The following is a 21,052-nucleotide window of genomic DNA, read 5'->3' on the forward strand; positions in this document are numbered from 1 at the left end:
TTGTTTTCAGATTTGGAGCCGAGCTAAAGAAAAAGGGAGAAAGTGCTGAAAACAAAAGCGAAGCCAAAGAAGGAAAGAAAAGAGGAATCCAAAAGGAGTGAAGAAGAAGATTTTTGTATATAGATATTTTATTTTATTTTATTTTTCAAAACTGTACTTAGGATTTTATTCCTGTATTTTTTTTTTCTTCTTTTTATTTTTGGATATTTTTTGGACTTTATTTTTGGACATTGGACATTATTATTTTTAAAAACCCTAAGGAAGGGTTCATTTAAATAAAACTGTTGCAGGGAAGGACGACGGTTACGATACCGTCTCGGCCCCTCGGGTTCGTACACTGACGTTGGAGTCGGTGGCCTGAGTCGACTTCAACGGTTCATCGCCCGTCTGGTACGGGAGGTTACGCTCTATCCACCCACGAATCCCCTGTCAGTGGGTTTATTTTGTGTTGAGAATGTCGAACTGGTATTACAATACCAATACAACGAATATCCGATTGATTTTCAATATGGACATTACTTTGACCATAGTGTGAATAGTGGTTGGGAATGCCAACCTTTTGAAGAGTATGGCTCATACCATGGTGAGCCCAATTACCATTCACATGAATACCGGTCATACGAGCAAAATTCCTATAATTCCTCTTCTCTAGATGAGGCACGTAAGATACTTGAGTCAACGCGTAGGTTACATGAGTCGACACATAAGTCAGCGGACACAGATGACTTAGTTATAGACGAAGGAACTGTAACAATGAGTGAACCTTCTTTAGAAGATAACCTCAGGAAGTTGGATGAGTCAGCATGTAAGTTAACTGAGTCAACACGTGAGTTTGCTGAGTCAACACGTAGGCTTGAGTTAGAGACGGAAGAAAGAATTGCTCGAATTACACTGAATTGCCAATACATTGCTTCAAAAATCAACCTTGAAAGTGAGGAAATTTTTATTTACATAATCAAGATGACAAGGATATAATTGGAAGCAATACTTTAGATGAGGTTCAACCATTTTCATGTTATTATGATTATGATGAGGATAGTGCTGATGAAGAATATGAAATATTTAGGCATAGTGATCAGGAATTTGTTACTCTAACTGAGATTTATAATGATAATATTATTTCTAGTTCAAATCCAAATAATTTTAATAATTATTCACCTATTCAAAAGGATGAGGATTTGACTAAAGATAAGACTTCCTTAGATGATGTAGTATTTCCTTTTGATTACGAAGGCGATGATAGTTTAGAGGTGCGGGTTTATCCTGAGAATATTTTTTTCGAGTCTAGCGATTTAGAAACATTAGTCTTAGAAAAAAAAATGAAATCGTAGAGACGAGTGAGGATGTACCTGACTTAGAAGAATTAATTGATCATTTTCAGGAATCTGATGACCTTGAAACTAGGGAAGTTGTGACTAGTCTTTATAGAGACACTGAAAACTCTAAGTTTGAGGGTGATTTTTATTCTCCATGTACTTTAACTCTTACAAAGGTCCCTCACTTGGAACTTAACATATGTGCCTCAACCATTTTACAAGATTATCTTTATACACGTTTTCCTGAACCTAATGATGTCCAGAAAGAAGTTCAGTTGTTAGAAACCCATCCTCTTGTTGATGTGGTTAACCCGGGCTACGATACCTCGATTGACTTTGTTTTCCCACCAAAAGCTTTTTCTCCAATTGTGGGAACTTATGAAATTCAAATGTGTCAGATATTAAGTTTCGAGACTAAACCTAATTACTTTAGGAGATTAGGGTCGACATATTTGTTTAAGGGAGACCACCACTCTCTTTGTGGTCAGTTGTGTAAGTCAAATTTGATTGACTTTAAGGATCCGCAATTATTTAAGTTATTATTATGTGCTTCTAAGTTTTTATTTGAGTTTTTCCAGACTCTAGAACCTGAACATTCAGATCTAACTTTTGAGGAAATGCAACCCAGGAAAATATGTTATCTAGACCCAGTTATAGAACCTGAACCTGAACCATAGCTAGATGTAGTTGTCTTAAACAGGAAACTAGACAAGGGTGTGCTTTATTTGTTAACTTTCTTGGCATGGTGCAGATTCTTTTTACTTGTGATATCTCTATTTGGTTTTGGTGATCCGCAGTTATTCCGGCTATTACTTTATGATTCTATAAGGTGACTAATCCTTTCTTAGTCTGGCTGAAGACTTTAAACTTAGCACTTCTTAGGAGGTAACCCAATCTCATGCAATACATAATATCTTTCCTTAACTCTCCTGCTTCAAATGGTAACAGTTTCTCCTTGTTCATATGGTTTTAATTTTATCTTTAGAACATTGAGGACAATGTTAGATTTAAGTTTGGGGGTATGGGATAAACTTTTTAGTTGTAATAAATAAATTCCAGAGCCTAGAAATTTATGTTTATTAAGGATGGCACTAACCAATCTAAGTATATGGAAGCATCTTGGTTATAGGAGTTGAGGAACCAATCTGATTAGATGGAAACATCTAAAGAGTCTATTCATAAAAGCACAGAGCTCAGGTGTTAGAATTTAAAAAAAAAACATGGTAGTTTCGCCATATCTCGTTGAATCCTTTTCACCTTCTATTTTTATTTTCTTATAAGTGATTGGGTGAAATAGAGTGATTGAGATACAAAAATAAAAAAGAAAAAATAAAAAAAAGAGAGACCAGACCATCAGACTAACCTGAATAAATTCAATAAAGTCGACCACTGGAGCCCTTGTATATGCCAGTTGTGTTGACCTATAGTTAGGATTATCACCCGCTGGTTCCCTTGTATATGCCAGCTGTGTTGATATTAGGCAGACCGATATCTCAGTCCATCAGGATAGGTTCACCTTAGTCAACATCAAAACCATCTATGTTTTTCTCTACATCCATCTTCTTAATCTTTCCATGTGATTGGTTGACTCCGGTTATGATGTACAGAAACTATCTGAGTAGAGCTCTGTCACTTATATGAATTTTAGTATGCTTGAGTGCACACTCGTGTACAACAATTGGAATTTCGCATCAGGGTACTTCCTCCGGTAGTCAATGAGAGTATGCCAACCAAGGAGATTCTTTAGTGCCTTCCAAGGTTTTGCGTAGATAGCTAGGGTCCGGAGTAAAGGTTTTGTGGGTACACCTCTGGTAAACCCTCCGGAGACAATACTCCGCCGCTAGGGCCACCTAGCGGTTTAACGACTTGACGCACGTGCTAAGTGTAGTCATTTTTATTTTTATAGATTATATTTGCTCGAGGACTAGAAAATAATAAGTTTGGGGGTATTTGATAAACACATTTTTGTGACCGAATTGTCCTGAATTTTCAGTATTGTTGGTACTCGATTTTCTACTTATTATGGTGTTTTATGTGTTTGCAGGTATTTTTGGAAAATAAACATTTTTGGAAAATTCGGCTCGAAAAGTTGGTATAGGCACCCGGAGGACACACATTATTCGGACTCTCAGTTTTGGATAAAGGGCACCCTAGGGATCCAACTGCTAATCGTACCCCATTACTGGTTAAGGGGGCTCCATCTTCTTCCTTGATTTGAAAATAAAAATTGGCGGGAAATTTGGTTTCAACGGTAAAGGATTTATTATCTTTAAGATAAGAATATCTTCTTGCCTTACAAACATGAAGTTTTGAAGAAAAAGGAAATTATCTTGTATTAAACAAGAAAGATATCCTTAGAAGATTTTATCTTGGATTTTATTCTGCGAATTAAAGAAGATATGGATTTAGTAAAGACATATATAGAATAAAGAGAAGGAAAAATTCTTGAAGATATTTTTAATTAAAAAGAAGAAGATTTTGGAGTTATGGAAGAATATATTTGAGTGATGTGTATTTGTGTGTATAAATAGAGAGCTAGAGAGCACATTTGGGGGAGTTTTGGAGAGAAAAGAAAATCACCGCTTTAATAATTTTCTCACATTTTCATCATTTGTAAACCACTTTTTGAGCCATGAATAAATATTTTAAGTGTGTTTTCGACGTGATGAGCTAATCCCCAACACTGGGACGACGGAGGAAGACGAATTTCATACATGGGTAAAATTATTTAATTTTTTTAAGACTTTTACATTAATTTTAATTGAAATATGATTTGAATTAATTGGTTGTCATTTAATTTGATGAGGTATGCTTAGCTTAAATGTTTTGATACATCATGCTTAGGATTTACAACTAATCTTTTGAGAATCTACCTTGGCAAAATCAGAGTCCATGTTAATTTTATTTATTGAGCTTTAATTGTTGAGAATAAATAAATCGAACCCTATGTTATGAATTCGACGAAATCCTAGTCCCAGTAACTCTCTTCATCTTGTGAAAATATTTTGTATATATTTTTGTTTTATTTTAGTTTATTAATTCTTAAAATCAATCTCATCAAGTCCGAGTGAACGACAACTCTATTTACCACTATATAAAATTTGATCAGTGAGGTTGTTGTACCCCCGCATTTTCAACACGAAAGGAGATTTAATAAATAAAGGCTTTTGTGCTTAAGACTCATGAGATTCAGAAGGCCCTGGTTCGACATCAGTCAAGAAGGTTTATTTATATTAACTCCTATCTTCATGAACCTTATCTCCCACTGGATGTTGACGACAAGGAGTTCGGGGACGATAAATAATTCTTCAAAGGTCTTAACATATAGTAAATCTTCTGATGAGAATTTCTATTTCTTGTTTTGTTTAGAAGAATAACTAGAGTTTGGAATAGCCATTATTGTGATTACACATATCTATGTCCAACGTTTTCATCTTCATGTTTTTAGGTTTATTGGTTTAAATTCTAAAATTGTTTGGAAGATGATTTTTGAAGTATTAATCTTTATGATTTTATATATTGCAATTTGTTATGGGATATGTGTGTTTGCGTCTGTGAACTATGATTGTACCATACCTTGTCAAAAGTTAAGTCTTTCATATGTCGATATGCATGTATTGATAAAAGAATGAATGAACTTATGACATTACAAAATTTTTAAGCCTATTGTATGTCATTATGAAAATATTGATGGAAGATAGGATGAACTTTTGTTTACGAGGATTATGTCTGTTATATGCTATTGTGCAAATAGTGATGGAAAATATAATGAATCCTTGTCTATTCCGCAGTATTGATCTTCCCTGATCCATATTTTTATGTATATACTGTGCAGCTCCGTAAGTTCTCTTATGTTGAGCATTTCCAATTAAATTAATCATGAGTTTTCTTGTGGTTAATTTTATTGAGTATTTTTTGGATTCAAATTCATATTCGTATGTGATTTGTTATGTCCAAAGAAATCCTTCTTTTCTTGTGAAAGTAAGGTCTCTCTTGTTGTTCTTTCGGGAATGTCATTTTATGGGGAAGAGTTCTTAATTGAACTTGTGCTTAATTTCCAAATCTTTGTGGGGAGTGTGGCTGTGGAATATTATAGGATAATCTTGTATCTTTATAAACTCCTTAATGAAAGCATTTAGTTTCGGCTATATGATTGCATCTAAAAAGTTGATATGTTCTTGCTTTTGGTCATGAAATGTCTCTATGGAAATATCATTAGGATCCCAATAGTTTTCGTACCTTTGCCAATTTTATTGACAAAAAGGGGGAGAATTAATATGTAGTTCACACTACAAATACATATGGTTTTTGGATCATTATGTAAGGGGGAGTGGTTTCCATGTGAGATGGATAATTGACTAAGAGGGAGTGATACATATCACCATAGTATTGTTGTCGAAGTTGTGATACAATTGAACTTTAATGTTGTATAATAATACTATGACACTGTGTAACAATGATTGAGAATTCTTGTTTTCTCATTGTTATGGCTATGGATTTTCAACAACGATGATAGTAAATTTACAACCTTTGGGATCATTGGAGTACTTGGAAGTGACGAAGATTTCGAGTAATGTTGAAGAACCAAGAAGACCAGGCATGTGGAAGAGAAGCTACAAAAGTTTATATTTATTTTTGTACTCCACATGTATTGATAGTTTTGTCACTAAAATTGACAAAGGGGGAGATTGTTAGAGCACTGCTCGGTCGAACTCGCATGCGTTGCTATCTCAAGCATGTTTGTCAATGTTAGTGATCAAAACTATAAGTCTTGATTTCTAGTCTACTTATAGCTAAGTCTCGAACTAGGATAGAAAGTGTAGTTGAGCTATAGACTCCATGGCGATCATCATACAAAGACGAAGAACTACTCAAGGAACTGGTGGAAATTCATCGACTAAAAGGTATGTGGAGACTTGAACTTATCTATCACTCAAAAGTCTATCTACTATATCTCCTATCTTGAGATAAAAGTCGTATTCATATATAGACTATGATTATACACATTTGCTATATCGAGCCGAGTTTATCTCGCATAGACATGATAAGTTATCTATCACTCAAAGATCACTTTCTACAAAATGCAGATCACAATGATTATAACCATGTTACTGCATTTTCTATACACATTTGCATTCTCTTCATTATACAATATCACTTTCTGAATTGCTTCTAAACATTTTCTATCTTTCAGACAACTTTTCAAATTTCAGCTTTTATCACTTTCTTTATGACTTATCACTACTATAAAGACCTTGAATTAATATTTTTATTAGTTTCAATATTGATGTTACAAGTTTATGAATTATCACTACCATTGAAGTGTATATTACAGGTTTTGAAATATTAAGGTGTACTTGATTGTGCAGAGTTACTGACTAGAGCAGAAAATGTTTAGAAGGTGTACATAAAGGTACACATGTACTGATAGATTTTTATACTTTATCAAAAGTATAAAAATTGAAGACGTAAAAACATTACTAAAATTATTTTTTATAGCATGCAGACTAAAAACATAAAAACTGAACATAGCAAAAGTAATTACTAGTTATACAGATCTGAAAACATAGAATATTACTAAACAAAATAGACTAGTAGCACCCATTGTACACCAAGGTGTACATAGTGGTACACATGTAAAAGACAGGTAAGAAAAACTGAAGTTCACATGAAGGTGTACATAATGGTACACATGTCCTGGCGCTAATTATCCAAGCCAAAGAAAATTGAAAAGACATTACCAAAAGTAAAGACCAAACACATAGAATCTTTTGAACAAATAAAACATAGAAAAAAAGCATCAAATCATGGGGCAGGTAGCTCTGTTGTGGTCACCAAGGGTGAAGCACTTTGTGCACATCATAGGCCTCTTTTGCTTCTCCCAATCATTCTTGATACGATGTGTTCTTCGTCTACCAGGTGGAGGAACAGGAATAGGAACAATAACCCTATCATTAGGATCATAAGCCCGTGGCTTGTCATGATTGGGGATTGGCAAGATATTCTCCTGATATGTCCTGTTGTACCATTCATGGTGAAGTATGGCTCAACAAATGAATAGATGTTCTCTCTCGTAGCTTGAATGGCAGCACAAGCATGTGCACAAGGAAAACCGTTAACTTTCCACCTGTGACATGTACAAGTTTTCTGCAATAGATCTACAATATTAGACCGGGGAGACGCGACTCCATACAATCTTTCCATGGACCGAGTAACAGTCCAAGTACGACCAATGTCGATGTTTTCCTTTAGTAAAGCCTCATATATGGGAGTGAGCCTAGTGTTGAAATTTTCTAGAACTTCTATCCTTCTCTCAGAATTCTTCTTCATAACCTTCAAACTAACATAACAAAGACACAAATCATAGAATCAAAACATGATCTAGAAGGAACATAGATAAAACATGTGTACAACAATGTACATATTAAGGAAATCCATGTGTACAACAATGTACATACAGTTGCAGAATCACAGATAAAACATGTGTACAATTATCTACAGATCAAGCAAATCCATGTGTGCAACAATGTAGACAGACAAACATGTATACAAGGGAAGATGTACACATCAAAGAAAATAAATGAATGAAACACTAAACATAAAACTCACCCTATCTCATCGAGAAGAGCAAAAGAAGGCAACTTTTTGAATTCAAGAATCCAGTTGTTGAAGGACTCGGAAAGAGTTGTTTAGTGAGCACTATATCTGCTTACAGGGAAAGATGTATTTTCTCATTTCTCCTTTGGAATAGTTCTGATATATCTAGCAACATGTCCACATCCAATTGCATGCATACCCCGCAAAGCTTCTTTAAAGTTCGCTGCTGTGTAAGAGTAAGCAGCTTTGTAAAACAAATCAATAACGGCCTTCGAATGCGCACCACCTGATCCAATTGGGAGATTGCACTTGATGTGGTAAAATCAATAGCTGTAATATGAATTAGGATTTTTTTTTGGAATGCCCTGTAAAAGACCTTCTCCACGATCACTAAGGAAAACAATCTGACGACCATCGACAACTTGTTTAAGATTCTCTAGAAACCAAAACCAATTTTCTTTGTTTTCAGAAGAAACAAGAGCAAATGCAAATGGGTAAAAACCATTGTTTCCATTGATATATGTTGCAGCCATCAAAGCACCCTTGTATATACCGGTAAGGAAAGTAGCGTCCAAGTAAATCATCGGCCTGAGATACCTATAGCTATGCTTGCAAGCACCGAAACAAATGAAGATCCTCGGAAATATTTGAGTTGCATGATCAACTTCAAAATTCACATAGCTATCAGGATTAGTTTTCTCAATGGATTTGACATACCAAGTTATACCGCTATACGACTTCTCGTAATCGCCAAACTGTTCTTCAAATACGACTTATTTCCCTCTAAGGGCATGGTGACTTGATATTGGAACCATAAGTCTTCTTAAAAAGTGGCATGATCTGTCTAGGTTTTAGACTAGGATCCCCATGTATATTGTCAGTGATCAAACTCTTGACTAACTTGGTTGTCACTGCATGTCTCTTCAACCTCAAACCAACACCACAACTACAAAAAAAGAAGAAGAAACAAACTGGAATAAGTAAAGTGCACTACAATGTACACCTAATAAGATCTCAAAACCAACACCACATATATTCAAAAAAGAAAAGACCAAGCAAGAATATGTAATTTATATAAAAAGCCTACAACAAGTAATGTGCCACCTAAAAAGCCCACAACAAGCAATGTGCACCACAATGTACACCTAAACACAAGTCTACGTACAAAAGCCTAAAATCAAGAATTTGTAATGTGGACTAATATGGACACCACTAACCTGTGAATAACATTAGAATCTTTCAGCACGAACCGATAAATGTCACCATTCACAGGCCCAAAGTGAATCCTCCAACCATAATCCTTTTCTGCGCACCTTGCAGTAAAACGAGTCTCGTCATTTTTAAGAATAATAATCTTGTGACCAGTAGCCATCTTGTACTTATTGACAGCAAGTCTAACAGCTTTAACACCACCCAAAAATTCTCTACCAACTTTGTCAAAAACATTAACACATTCGTCAATAATCAGAGGCTTTCCCTTGTCCCCGTCATGATCTAACACCCTTACTATCTTAGGACTTTCAGTTACATAAGAATTTGCAGTACTAGAACCAGAACTTGTGTTACAACCAGAATTAAAAGAAGAAGCATGATTCCGATTCACGTCAACATTCAAATAGAAATCTTCATTCTTAATAAGAATAACAAGAGCAATCAAACCTTGCAGTTATATATCACCTTGTACAAACTAATTGATCAGTATCCATATAGCTGAAACGTATACTCCCAGGATTCAAAGACCTCCAATGCTTGCATGAAAAATGCTTCAATTTATTTACAGTTGTCGAAGTATTAACACGAAAAACAGCAGAATGCACACCATGATTCAAAACAACATTAATAAACTTCTTATCAGACATGTTCGATACCCCTCCATATTACAAAAATAAATGATAACAAACATTTGAAGCTTCAAACAACAATTTCATATTTGAATAACCTAAAACTTAAATAGTGTACAGAAAAGTACACATTTAATCGAAGCCAAAAACATCAAATAACAGTAAACCTAAATCAAATACTCCATCATTTAAGCTTTAGAATCTTACTGGAACACATAATTGAATAAATTAGAAGCCTCCGATCTAATATCAGTTCGATTTCATATCATGCATCATAAAACTAAAAATCATCATTAAACAACAGTAAACAAAAATCCTTTTACGAGAATCAAAAGCTAGAATATAACAAATATCAAATCAATATCATACAAACAATAATATATAATAGATCGAGTTGATATCATCAACTCACAAACTCAAAAAATCTAAAAATCAGAAACAAAAACCTGAAAATTAGATGTAACAAATCGTACAACCAAAAGAGAACTAACCTGAGGTTGAATTTTGCTCCATTGAAAATCAAATCCAACCTAAACTCTATGAATCTGTTAAACCACCTCTGAATTCAAATCTGGATCGATGTTTCTCTCAATCTGTCGTGAATTCAAATCTGAGATTAAAAAAATTGATTTCATAACACTTTCGAATATAACCTGAGTTGAAATATGATGAAGAAACGATCAAATCCTCTCTGAAACTGTTAAATCGCCTCCCAAAATTAATCTCTGACCTGCTCCCTGTTTTGAATTCATGTTTGAAATCCAAAAAAATCGATTTCAAAACACGCTTTATATATACGGAATCGCTTCAAGGGTAATTATGGTATATCGAAAACTCGCAAAATCGGGACTCGACCCGATTTTGGACTAACTCGTTCATGTTTGGACTAAACTGTAGCAAGCGGGATTTATTTGGACTAGACTGTACTGGGCTTCAGATGAATGGACTAAAGTGTCCAAAGCCCACGAACTTTGGGACTAAACGTCAATTTCTACAAACAAAAAAAATACTTTTGGCTTTCGTGGCTTTCTCATTTCTTAGTCACATGCCTCATCAACTATCAAATAATTCAACACCAAATCCCTATATTCTTTGGTCAAACCCTCCATTAACTCTAGTAAATACTAAATAGTAATATCAACTGGGTATAAGGCTGCACATAGGCCAATACGGTCTGAGTTTCTTATGAACCCGATATCTGAACCTGGAGTTGACCGGTACCTGTACCTGTTGATGGATTTTCAAATGGTTGTAGAGATAGTGGTAAAAAGGTTCTTTTCAGACTTGTGAAGAAAACAGTTTTTAGATTTAAATTTAAACAGGCAAATAAAAAGAGTTGTTCAAAGTTATAGAGAAAAACACCAAGACTAGGATTCCACCAATGACCATTTTAATAGTAAACTCTAAATAGTTCTTATGCAATTTTATCCTTAAAATCAATTCTAATATTTGCCTCAAAAAAGTTTTTGAAGTAATAATTGTAATTAAAAAGTATAAAACATCAAAAGTTACTAAAACCCAGCATGCTTCATCAAGTCAATTCACAATTACTCAATAAAAACTATTAATTCAATTTTAATTCGTGCAAATAATCAAATAATAATATTGCAAATAAATGTAAAAATTAGAATTATACCAATAAATTTTGTGCCAATGGCTTCCTCCGTCGTCTCGGCTAATGGGTTTAGCTCCTCATCCCAAAAACACACTCACAAGATAAATTCATGGCTAAAATAGGTGTTTTTATTGATGATTATATGATGAAATAGGAATTAGCAACGCTTTACAAGTGTTACAGCGTCACTGTTATAAATGGTGTAAGTGCTGAGAAGAAACGATAGAACTAAAGTGTTGTAAATAGCGACACAGGGTGTAAGCTGCTGGAAAAAACGATACAAGTCGTGTGCTGTAAATAGCGACACAGCGTGTTCTGGTTTTAAGACTGATGAAGAACGACTGCCTTAGCAGGTCTGTTCTTCCTCTTCTTCTTCCTCCTTGAACAGCGGCAGCAGCAGCAACAATCAATGGTATCTTCCTCGTTTCGGCTCTGAACTCTCTCCTATTTCTCTCTAAACTTTTCTAACCCTTCTTATGACTCGAACCAACACTTATATAGCTACCAAACCCCCAAAAATCTCGAGTGAATCCGACTTCTTCTTTTTCTCTCTTCTCTGCGCTGTTGAGAAAATATCTCTCTCTGATCTCCCTGTACGCGTTTGTTAGCTATATATTTGCCACCAAACTCTTATCAAGACTAGAACAGGACCAAGTAAAAGTCTAACTAGCGTGAAACTCTCCCTGAATCCTTTACCCATTCTCTGTACATATCGGGAAGATACGTATCTCTGTACCAACTCTATTTATCCAGCCCGGATTATCCAGACCATTTCGATTGATAAAAACGCATGTACCAACTCTGTTTAGTCCATTAACATCCAGCCCAAACGAATTTGGTGATCGAATCTGTCCCAAAGGGCCCCAAAATTCCAACCCTGTTTGATGTTCGTGAAGCATTTCATTTCCCGCCAAAATTTTCTTTTGAATTTGAGAAGATGACCTCCCCTTATCTGTGACTGGTCTCCCTTTAGCAGCTGCCTGGAAATAGGTCACCCCTTAGTAATTAGGTTACCCCTTATCCAAAATCAAGGGTCCGTATAGCAAGTGTCCTCTGGGGCATTTTCCGCACTTTTTCGGGGTTCCTCCGGGGTATTTCTGGGTGTCTCCAACATACTTCTGGGGTGCTTCTGGTAGTTATCAACGGAGGTCCAAATGCCGCATTTTTAGCCAATTTCGCCACAAAGCCTTATTCTTCCAAAAACACCTACAAATACATAAAATAACCGAATAAGTACAATATCGAGTACTAACAATATATACAAATGAGCTATATTAGACACATAAATGCGTCTATCACCTGTATCTGGACTTGTACTTGTACCTGTACCTGTAAGATCGGTCTGATTCAAGACCGGTACCGGGTTTTTACCCACAAATTCAACTCAATTTATCAGTCCATCAAACTCATTAAAATTCACAAAATTCAAACACTTTCAGGAAAATCAATTATCCAAAGAAATTGATTCGAAGTGAAGAAGGATGGTGAGACTCTTCAGTAGAAGGGAAGAAGGCGATGGTGATAATCGTGAGATTCTTCTTAGCAGTGAAGAAGAAGAACTGAAACTGAAAATAAAAATAAAAATGAGAAAAAAGATGAAAATTTTCTTATAAACCTAGCCTAGAATGGATGGTTAATATCAGTCTATAAATTATAATCAACGACAATCTTATTGATCGGGATTTTCAGGCCGATACAAGCTGGTACTCCCCCTAGAACCGAGTATTTGTCCCGGTCAACACCGGTTCTCATATTCATTCCCATTCCTTGTACTGCCTATAACGGTTCCGGCCCTGGGTTTTCGGTTACACCGGTTCCGGGCCGGTTCTTGTGCAGCCTTAACTGGGACTGCATCTCAGATATAAAAACAACCTCAAGAAAAAGAATGTTTTTTGCATTGGAGAATCCATTTGTTGAGACAGAAGTTCAAAAACTCATAAATAATTGCCTTCTCCGATGCAAATAACCATTTTCTCTCATTCTCACACCAATAATTGACTTTTATCTTGTGCGTGGATATACAAGATAACAAAACCCTAAAATGTATCAACAACATGCTTTCTGTAATCTTCATTTTTTCAAAGTATATTGACGTGTCTAATCGTTGTTGTTAAAGCAATGCTCAGTCGAACTCGGAAGCGTTGCTATCTCAAGCTTGTTTGTCAAGTTTAGTTGTCAAAACTATAAGTCTTTATTTCTAGTCTACTTATAGCTATGTCTGGATTAGGATAGAATGTGTAGTTGAGCTTTATACTTCACGTCGTTCATCGATTGAAGACGAACATCTACTAAGGGGAGCCTGGAGGAACTTCATCAACAAAAGGTATGTGGATACTTGAACTCATATATCACTCAGAAGTCTATTATATTCTATCTCCTATTGATACCAAGTCGTATAGCTATATAGACTTTACATTATACACATTAGATATTTCGAGCTGAGCTTAAGTCGCTTATATCTTTCTCGAAATATGTGTTGGAAATATTCTTGCTTTAACTGTGTTCATCATTATTCTTGACGAAAGTTAAAATATGATCATGTGAAAATCGCCTTGTAACATCTTACTGATTTGTGTGAGACTGTCATTTGACGTAGTATCGGAATGTTCGTATTGATCATTCGATCATTTGAAAATTGGTTATAAGCTAATAGTTTGTGTGAGACAACTATTTTCGTCTTCTAATAATGTTTCAACAATTGAAATGGGAGTTTAGAACAATTAATCATTGTCTGGATATAGCACAGTATGCATACTCGTATGCAAACTGTTGAAAGAATAATTCAGGTCCGGGAACCAAGTACACATACGCGTATGTAAACGGTTTTAACTGTCAAAGTCCGGGAACTAAGTTTGCGTACCCGTTTTCAAACTGTTTCACCTAAATGCGGTCTCGAACGACAGCATGCATACCCGTTTGCAAACTGTCGGAAAAGATCAAAGTCCGGAACTTAAGTTTGCGAACTTATGTGGTTAAGTTCTAAATCGGTTAAGTATGATTTCATACTCATGAACAAATACATTTATATATTAAGGAATGCATTCTTTGCAAAACGTGGCTAAAGTGTTTCTTAATACATTTATATATTAAGGAATGCAATCTATACCAAGAAGAATAATACATTCATTATACTCATAACTACAAAATAGTCACATAGGTGTACAACAATGTATACACAAGTATTTAACAGAGCACTAATCAAATAAGAACAAATACAGGTGTAAAAGTCTTTACACTCTTACAAAAATCTAACAAAATCAGTTTCAAAACACACTCAGCAGGCAATATGAAGATGAACTAGCATGTTGGTGTACAGATCTGTACACTGGTACCAAAAGTGATGAAAAAACAGTTCCAAAATAAAAAAGTCAGTACAAAAACATACAGAACATGACACCAATAAATCTAAATATTATAAACAAGAAATCTAAACATACAAAAACATGTGAGTCTGGAAATATACATACATGAACAAGAAATCTAAACACAAATCACCGCGACAGCATGGTGGTGTACATGTATGGACACACCAACAACAAATCTCATAAAATTGCAAAAAAAATAGATAGAACTGTGAAAGAAAGCTGCAACAGCATGGTGGTGTACATATATGGATACACCAACAACAAATCTTATAAAAATTGCAAAAAAATAGATAAAACTGTGAAAGAAAGCCCGCAACAGCATGATGGTGTACATATATGGATACACCAACAACAAATCTCATAAAAATTTCAAGAAAATAGATAGAACTGTAAAAGAAAGCTTGCAACAGCATGGTGGTGTACATATATGGACACACCAACAACAAGAGATGGACAATAGTCTGAAAACACACATATCAGAACATATAAACATGATATAGCATGCCGGTGTACAGATTTGTACACTTGTAAAACACAATAGATGGACAAGAGTTTTAAGTAACATTACCCTTTTTTGATTTCTTCTTACGTGGTGGTGATTTTGAAGTATCTTCTTCAACTGTTGTTGTTGAAACTACTGTAGATTTTGATTTCTTCTTAGGTGGTGGTGATTTTGAAGTATCTTCTTCAACTGTTGCTGTTGAAACTGCTGTAGATTTTGATTTCTTCTTAGGTGGTGATGATTTTGAAGTATCTTCTTATACAGTTGATGTTGAAATTGCTGCAGATTTTGATCTCGTCTTCGATTCTTGTGATTTTGAAATATCTTCTTCAACTGTTGCTGGTGTATCAGAAGATTCTTCTGTTGATTTTCGCTTTGTAACTGGTCTTTTAGCACTCACCATTATGTTACTGCTACTGTATTCATCAATTCTGCGAAGATTTAAAGTTTGATTTTGAAGCTTTAGGGTTTGGATTTTGGATTTTAGGTTAAAGTTCTCTCTTGTTTTTCTTTTCTCTGAGTTTTTTTTATCTTCTCTCTTATGCTAAATGAATTACTAACATTTCCGTTTTTTTTTCTTTCAGTTTTTAATTTCAGTTTTCTTTTTCGAACCAACACGTCTCTTCCACATTAACTGTGTCAGTTACAAAACAGTTTCAATTCGTTGCACGTGTGCTTTATGATACGCATGCGAAGGATAGCAGCGTCTTTACATATTTTCAAACTAACTTTAGACTAATATGTTCCTAGTCGGATCGGGGTGGACTAATATGTATTTTTGAGGGGAGTTTTGGACTGAACCGTTTTTTTCCCTTTTTTTTTTGCCAAGTCCAAAGCCAAAAGTGGGGTTCGTTCATTTTCATATTTATTGAAAACCATTATCCAAAATTCCTAACACTAATAAATGAATAGATAACACACCCCATGACAATCATAGATTGAATCAGTGTATATTAATTCACAGGAAACTGGCTATCTTATTCAACTTTTAATCAGTGGGGCGCAATTTCTGTTTGTTTCAAAGAGTGGTTGAATCATAATTCATGGTACAACTACCAATGGTTGCTAATGGGGTATCATTTTGCTTGGGATGTACCAACCCAAAACCAAATACTTTTTTTGTTCTATATGTAAATTGGTACACCCCCAAGTAAAATGGTATCCTATTATCAATCTTATACTTACCCATTACAGTGATTGAATAGATATGTTTTTAATGTAAAATGGAGTTGATGATCATACCCGTGACATTAAACAGTAGGAAAAAAGAGAGTAAAGTGGAGATATCTTCTAGAGAGTAGCACCCCACTTGATTTTTCGGTAGAGTTGATATTGGGGCCCAAATCTCTCATATTTGGACTTCGATTTCATTCATTTAATAAAGATTTTATTTTTTATTTTTTTAATAAACAACAAAATATATTAAAAGCTAGAAATCATCTAACATAATGTTTTCTCCCATTACAATTCCATTTATCACTTTTCTTTTCAGCACATTATGTTGGGAGTTTGTTTTTACAAAATAACATTTTTTCACACGATTCCATTTAGCAAGTCTATCTGCTTCATTGTTTACATTCCTATTTACATATTTGATATCTACCAAAAAATTAGTACCCAAAAAAGCAAGTACATCTATTAAGATCTTCTTTGTTTTAGCTTGCTTTCCAACCAAAAAATTAACGACCTACTTGCAGTCTGAACTAACTTTGATACGTCTTTCGTTTTGCTCCCTCGCCCATTCTACTGCTTTCGTTACAGCTAGTACTTCTGCTGCTGTTGCACTGGTTGTTCTTCCACAAAAACTTTGATGTCAGCAACACCATTATTTTTCCAAAAAATTAAATCTAACCCATAAGAACCATCTATTTCGTCAAATGCCGCACCAATAAGGAAGAAAACTTTGATTTTTTTTGAACCAGCAGTAGAAGAAAACTCAAATTTACTAGTCTAGCTTTGTTCAATAGTTTTGAAATTAGAATCAAAATTTGTCCGACTTGACAACGTACGCGAGTGCCGGTATTACTACTACTTACTAAATTAAACAGCTATGCTCAGAATTGAGACTCATCAGGTATGTAGTTGTGTTTGTATTAGCATGATTTCTTTCGGTCTTCCATTCTCTTTCTTTCATTATCATTATTCTAGTCTGTCTTCTTTGTTCTCGACGCGTTTATTTGTCCATTTGGTAGACTTTTTCTTGAGTTCTTTGATGTGTATATAATGGAATATAGATTATTATCGAAATTCAAATTTTGCAACTGATTCTATGTTGATTTGTATTTGTGTTAGGAAGAGAAAGAGAACAAGGAAAGACAAGAGGAGAATAGTATGTCAATGGGTGGTGGTGGTGTACTAACGAGACAAACATCGAATGGAGCAAAGATCAATTGTCTATGCTCGCCAACTACACATGCTGGTTCATTTCGTTGCAGATTTCACCGTGCACACAACAGTACTAATGCAAGTTTTCAACGTATTAAAAGCATTGATACTCCAACGATTCTCCGCGAGTCACCTCCGGCTCCCAGGGCTACAAATGAACATGAAATTGAACTTCCCATGAACATAAACTAGTTCATAATGATTTTCTATATGTATGTACAAACCTCTCTTTCTATTTCTAGCAAGTGAAAGCTATGTGTTGATTTTGTTTGTGAAAGTACTGAATCTGTGAATAACTGGGTCTTGAATATCTTAAACATATCAATCGCTCTCATGAATCCAGAACAGGTTATTGATATAGTTGAAGTTCTGGATCTTTTGGTTAGGTGATCTTGGCAAATCCCAAGAAGGTTTTACTGTACTTCATCACTGGAAATTTCTAGATAATTCCAAATGCATTCGATGCTAGTTGTTTAGCACAAGGTAGAAAACTATGTGCCCTGACCACATTGTAGCTCCAAATTTCCAGTTTCTTTATTATCCATCCCTTGGTACTCCGACGACACTATGAATTCCTTACAATTTCATGGAAATCTTGAACCCTTGGTGTCAGTCACAGCAACTACAAATTTTATGGTTCTTTGATAGAAATTTTATTAATATAGTCTTGCCCAAATCTCAATGAGCCAAATCTAGCTGAATCACTGCAACATCGATTGGTTACTGAGTAACAGCCCTAATGATCTTGATCAAACTCAAAGTTCTGAATTTAACCAAATCTTGAGTTCCGGAATATAGTCTAGATGCAGCATGAAGTAAGAAATATAAGCAATCAAGCACACAACAACTGGTCACCTTAGAATGTTGCGGTACCAACACCTATTCATATTAGTTTACTTATTTAATTTCATTATATTTAGCTTATTTAGTTTCCTTGTTTAGTTTGAACTCTATAGTTAGCATTACTTGTTTCACAAGTATTTATAATTATAAATACTACATCTGAGCCTTGTAAAAGACTTAAGAATTAATACGAGAAACTCTTCTTCAATCTCTTCTAGACTTCTTTTCTTCTTCTTAATCCTCTCATTCTCTTAATTCTTCTTATTATCCGGGTTCTATACCTATTTCAGTCACGTAAACCTAGTGTTTTGGTCTAGAACCCTAACATATGGTTCAGAGCAGGTTTATCCTGTACCTATTTTTACACCATTTTTTTTACGATGACTTCCACAGAAGATCAGACAAACACTCTAGAAATAGAACTCACAAAATCTTTACGTGATGTGTTTCGTGAATTTCTTCCTCAACTTATTGCCCATGTTACTGGTCATCAGCAAACCCATCCGTGTACTACTAACCCTAATATTAGTGATGGAATTCTTGAAACTCCTATTCGTGATGGAGCTGTTGGTTTGCAGTTTCCTATTTTTGATGGAGATGAACTTGATGATTGGATTTTTAGTGCCGATCAATATTTTAGTTTACACACGGTGGCTGACAATCAAAAAATCACTATCGCTTCCGCGCATCTTAAAGGTAATGCCTATGCTTGGTATCGTTGGAAGAAGACCACGATTACAGTTTCTACATGGGAAGAATTTTGTTCCTTTGTTCGTGCTCGTTTTTCCCCTGAGAGATTTGTTGATGCTAGAATGGCATTAAGTACCATTAAACAGAAAGTTTTATCGTCATCTCAAAAAGAACAAGAAAAACAACAGGCCAACGAGGTTCCATATGTTTTTCATGATTCAAGAGAAGTTACTGTTCTAGAAGAAGCAACCAAAACGACTTCTCAAAGGAATGAAGAGACTCATGTTTCTATACAACAAGAAAATCTGGTCGACGAAGAGGAGGAATCACATAACGATAATATGTATCGTTGTCAGCTCAAGAGGACTCATCATCACCAATTGAAGATAGAACTGGCATGTTTTCGGCTATATTAATTGGTGCGGATGATATAAATACTTCTCAGACGGACGAAGGAGATCAAGTTGAAGGGGTTACGGATGATTCGTTAGAGCCTAACGGTAAGTCTTCAAATTTTGGTAAACCTAATGATTTAGTAGTTCATAACTTTGATTTATCGTTATCTGCTGTTGAGAATAATCAAGTTATTGATCATGAGGAAACATGTATCGCCTCTTATATAAACCCTAACAAGGACGACGTAGTTGAGTCCGTATATGTGGATTGATCCTACGGGAAATCTTTAATGTCAGTCGATTTGCATGTATGTCGATCTCCAAATGATATACCATTGGAACATTATTTTGGAACGATTCGTATTTTCTCAAAATCCAAGAGAGTATCATTGACGAAAGACTCTGTAGTGAAGTTACGATACAACATGAACTCATGTCCAGAGATTGATATTTGCGAGAAGAACACTTTGGTGCAATATCCGAGTATAAGATGGACAGTTGCGCATATTGTTTCTGACATTGCATATGGAATTTATTCATCTTTGTTCGAAACGGGACTATCGACATCAAGTGATGCTTACAATGTCGTTACTAAATTGGATTTTGGAAGCTGTAGCTGCAAGAAATTTGCTTTTCTGGGTTGCAGGAAAAATGTAATTCATCCCGGAGTTAATACACAATGCTTCCAAAGGATTAACATTATCTTTGGAATTATTTTTGTGGAAGGTCAGGTTACTTTGGAGTGGCAGCATGACAACGACAATATCTTTTCTGGGAGACATCGTTACTGTTAGAGAGTTTTTGTTCCTGCCTTGAGTTTGCACGATTATTGCAGTCTAGCTTATTGCATTAATAAGAAAATTAGTAGACGTGAAAAGTCCATACAAGTGAAACTCAAGCTTATTACCAAATCTAACAGGTTGCTATATGAAAATCCATATTTTTGCTCGAAACTGGGAGAAGAAACGGCAAATAAGCTCTTGTTTGGAATCTCTGGTATTCTATTGTTACTTCCAGCTTCGTTTGGAATTCTTGTTTTTGAAATTGATTTTGTGCACAATGATGCACCATGGTTGAAGAACAGTATGATCTTACTTCGCAATATCTACATCCGGAACATGCCAACGATCGTATGGATTTGCTTCATATAAAAACAGATTCATTAGTTGTGCAGTATCATGGTTTTGGTCAAGAAAGTGCAGCCATGAATATTCAATTTGGTCGAAGCACGGAGGATTATGTTGAAACATTTTACAAGTTTTTGGATATCTCATCTCATGCTTCGCCTCTTCTACACGATAAAAAGGGAAGACTTTATCTTGCTGTAACAGTTATCGGCATGTACCCAAGTGGGTTATACAATATTTTGCAAGGTGTACGTATTTCACGGGGGGTTAAGACTCTAGCTAAGAGGACTACTTACTTCCATTTTATTTCAAAATATGATGTTCACGACACCTGTGGTTTCTCTCTAACCGTACTACAATTTATGGCTCTCGAAGA

The 21,052-nt window shown here is 35.1% G+C and overlaps 1 protein-coding gene across 1 annotated transcript; it reads left to right on the forward strand.

The window, feature by feature from the left end:
• Positions 1-16,787: 16,787 nt before the first annotated feature.
• Positions 16,788-18,081, forward strand: LOC113341971. Its single transcript, XM_026586660.1, has 2 exons — positions 16,788-17,310; positions 17,529-18,081. The coding sequence occupies exons 1-2, from the start codon at positions 17,287-17,289 to the stop codon at positions 17,811-17,813; spliced, it is 309 nt and encodes a 102-aa protein (XP_026442445.1). The 5' UTR covers positions 16,788-17,286; the 3' UTR covers positions 17,814-18,081.
• The last annotated feature ends 2,971 nt before the right edge of the window (positions 18,082-21,052 follow it).

This window comes from Papaver somniferum, unplaced genomic scaffold, assembly GCF_003573695.1.
Source record: "Papaver somniferum cultivar HN1 unplaced genomic scaffold, ASM357369v1 unplaced-scaffold_33, whole genome shotgun sequence".
In the NCBI taxonomy this organism is placed as follows: Eukaryota; Viridiplantae; Streptophyta; class Magnoliopsida; order Ranunculales; family Papaveraceae; genus Papaver; species Papaver somniferum.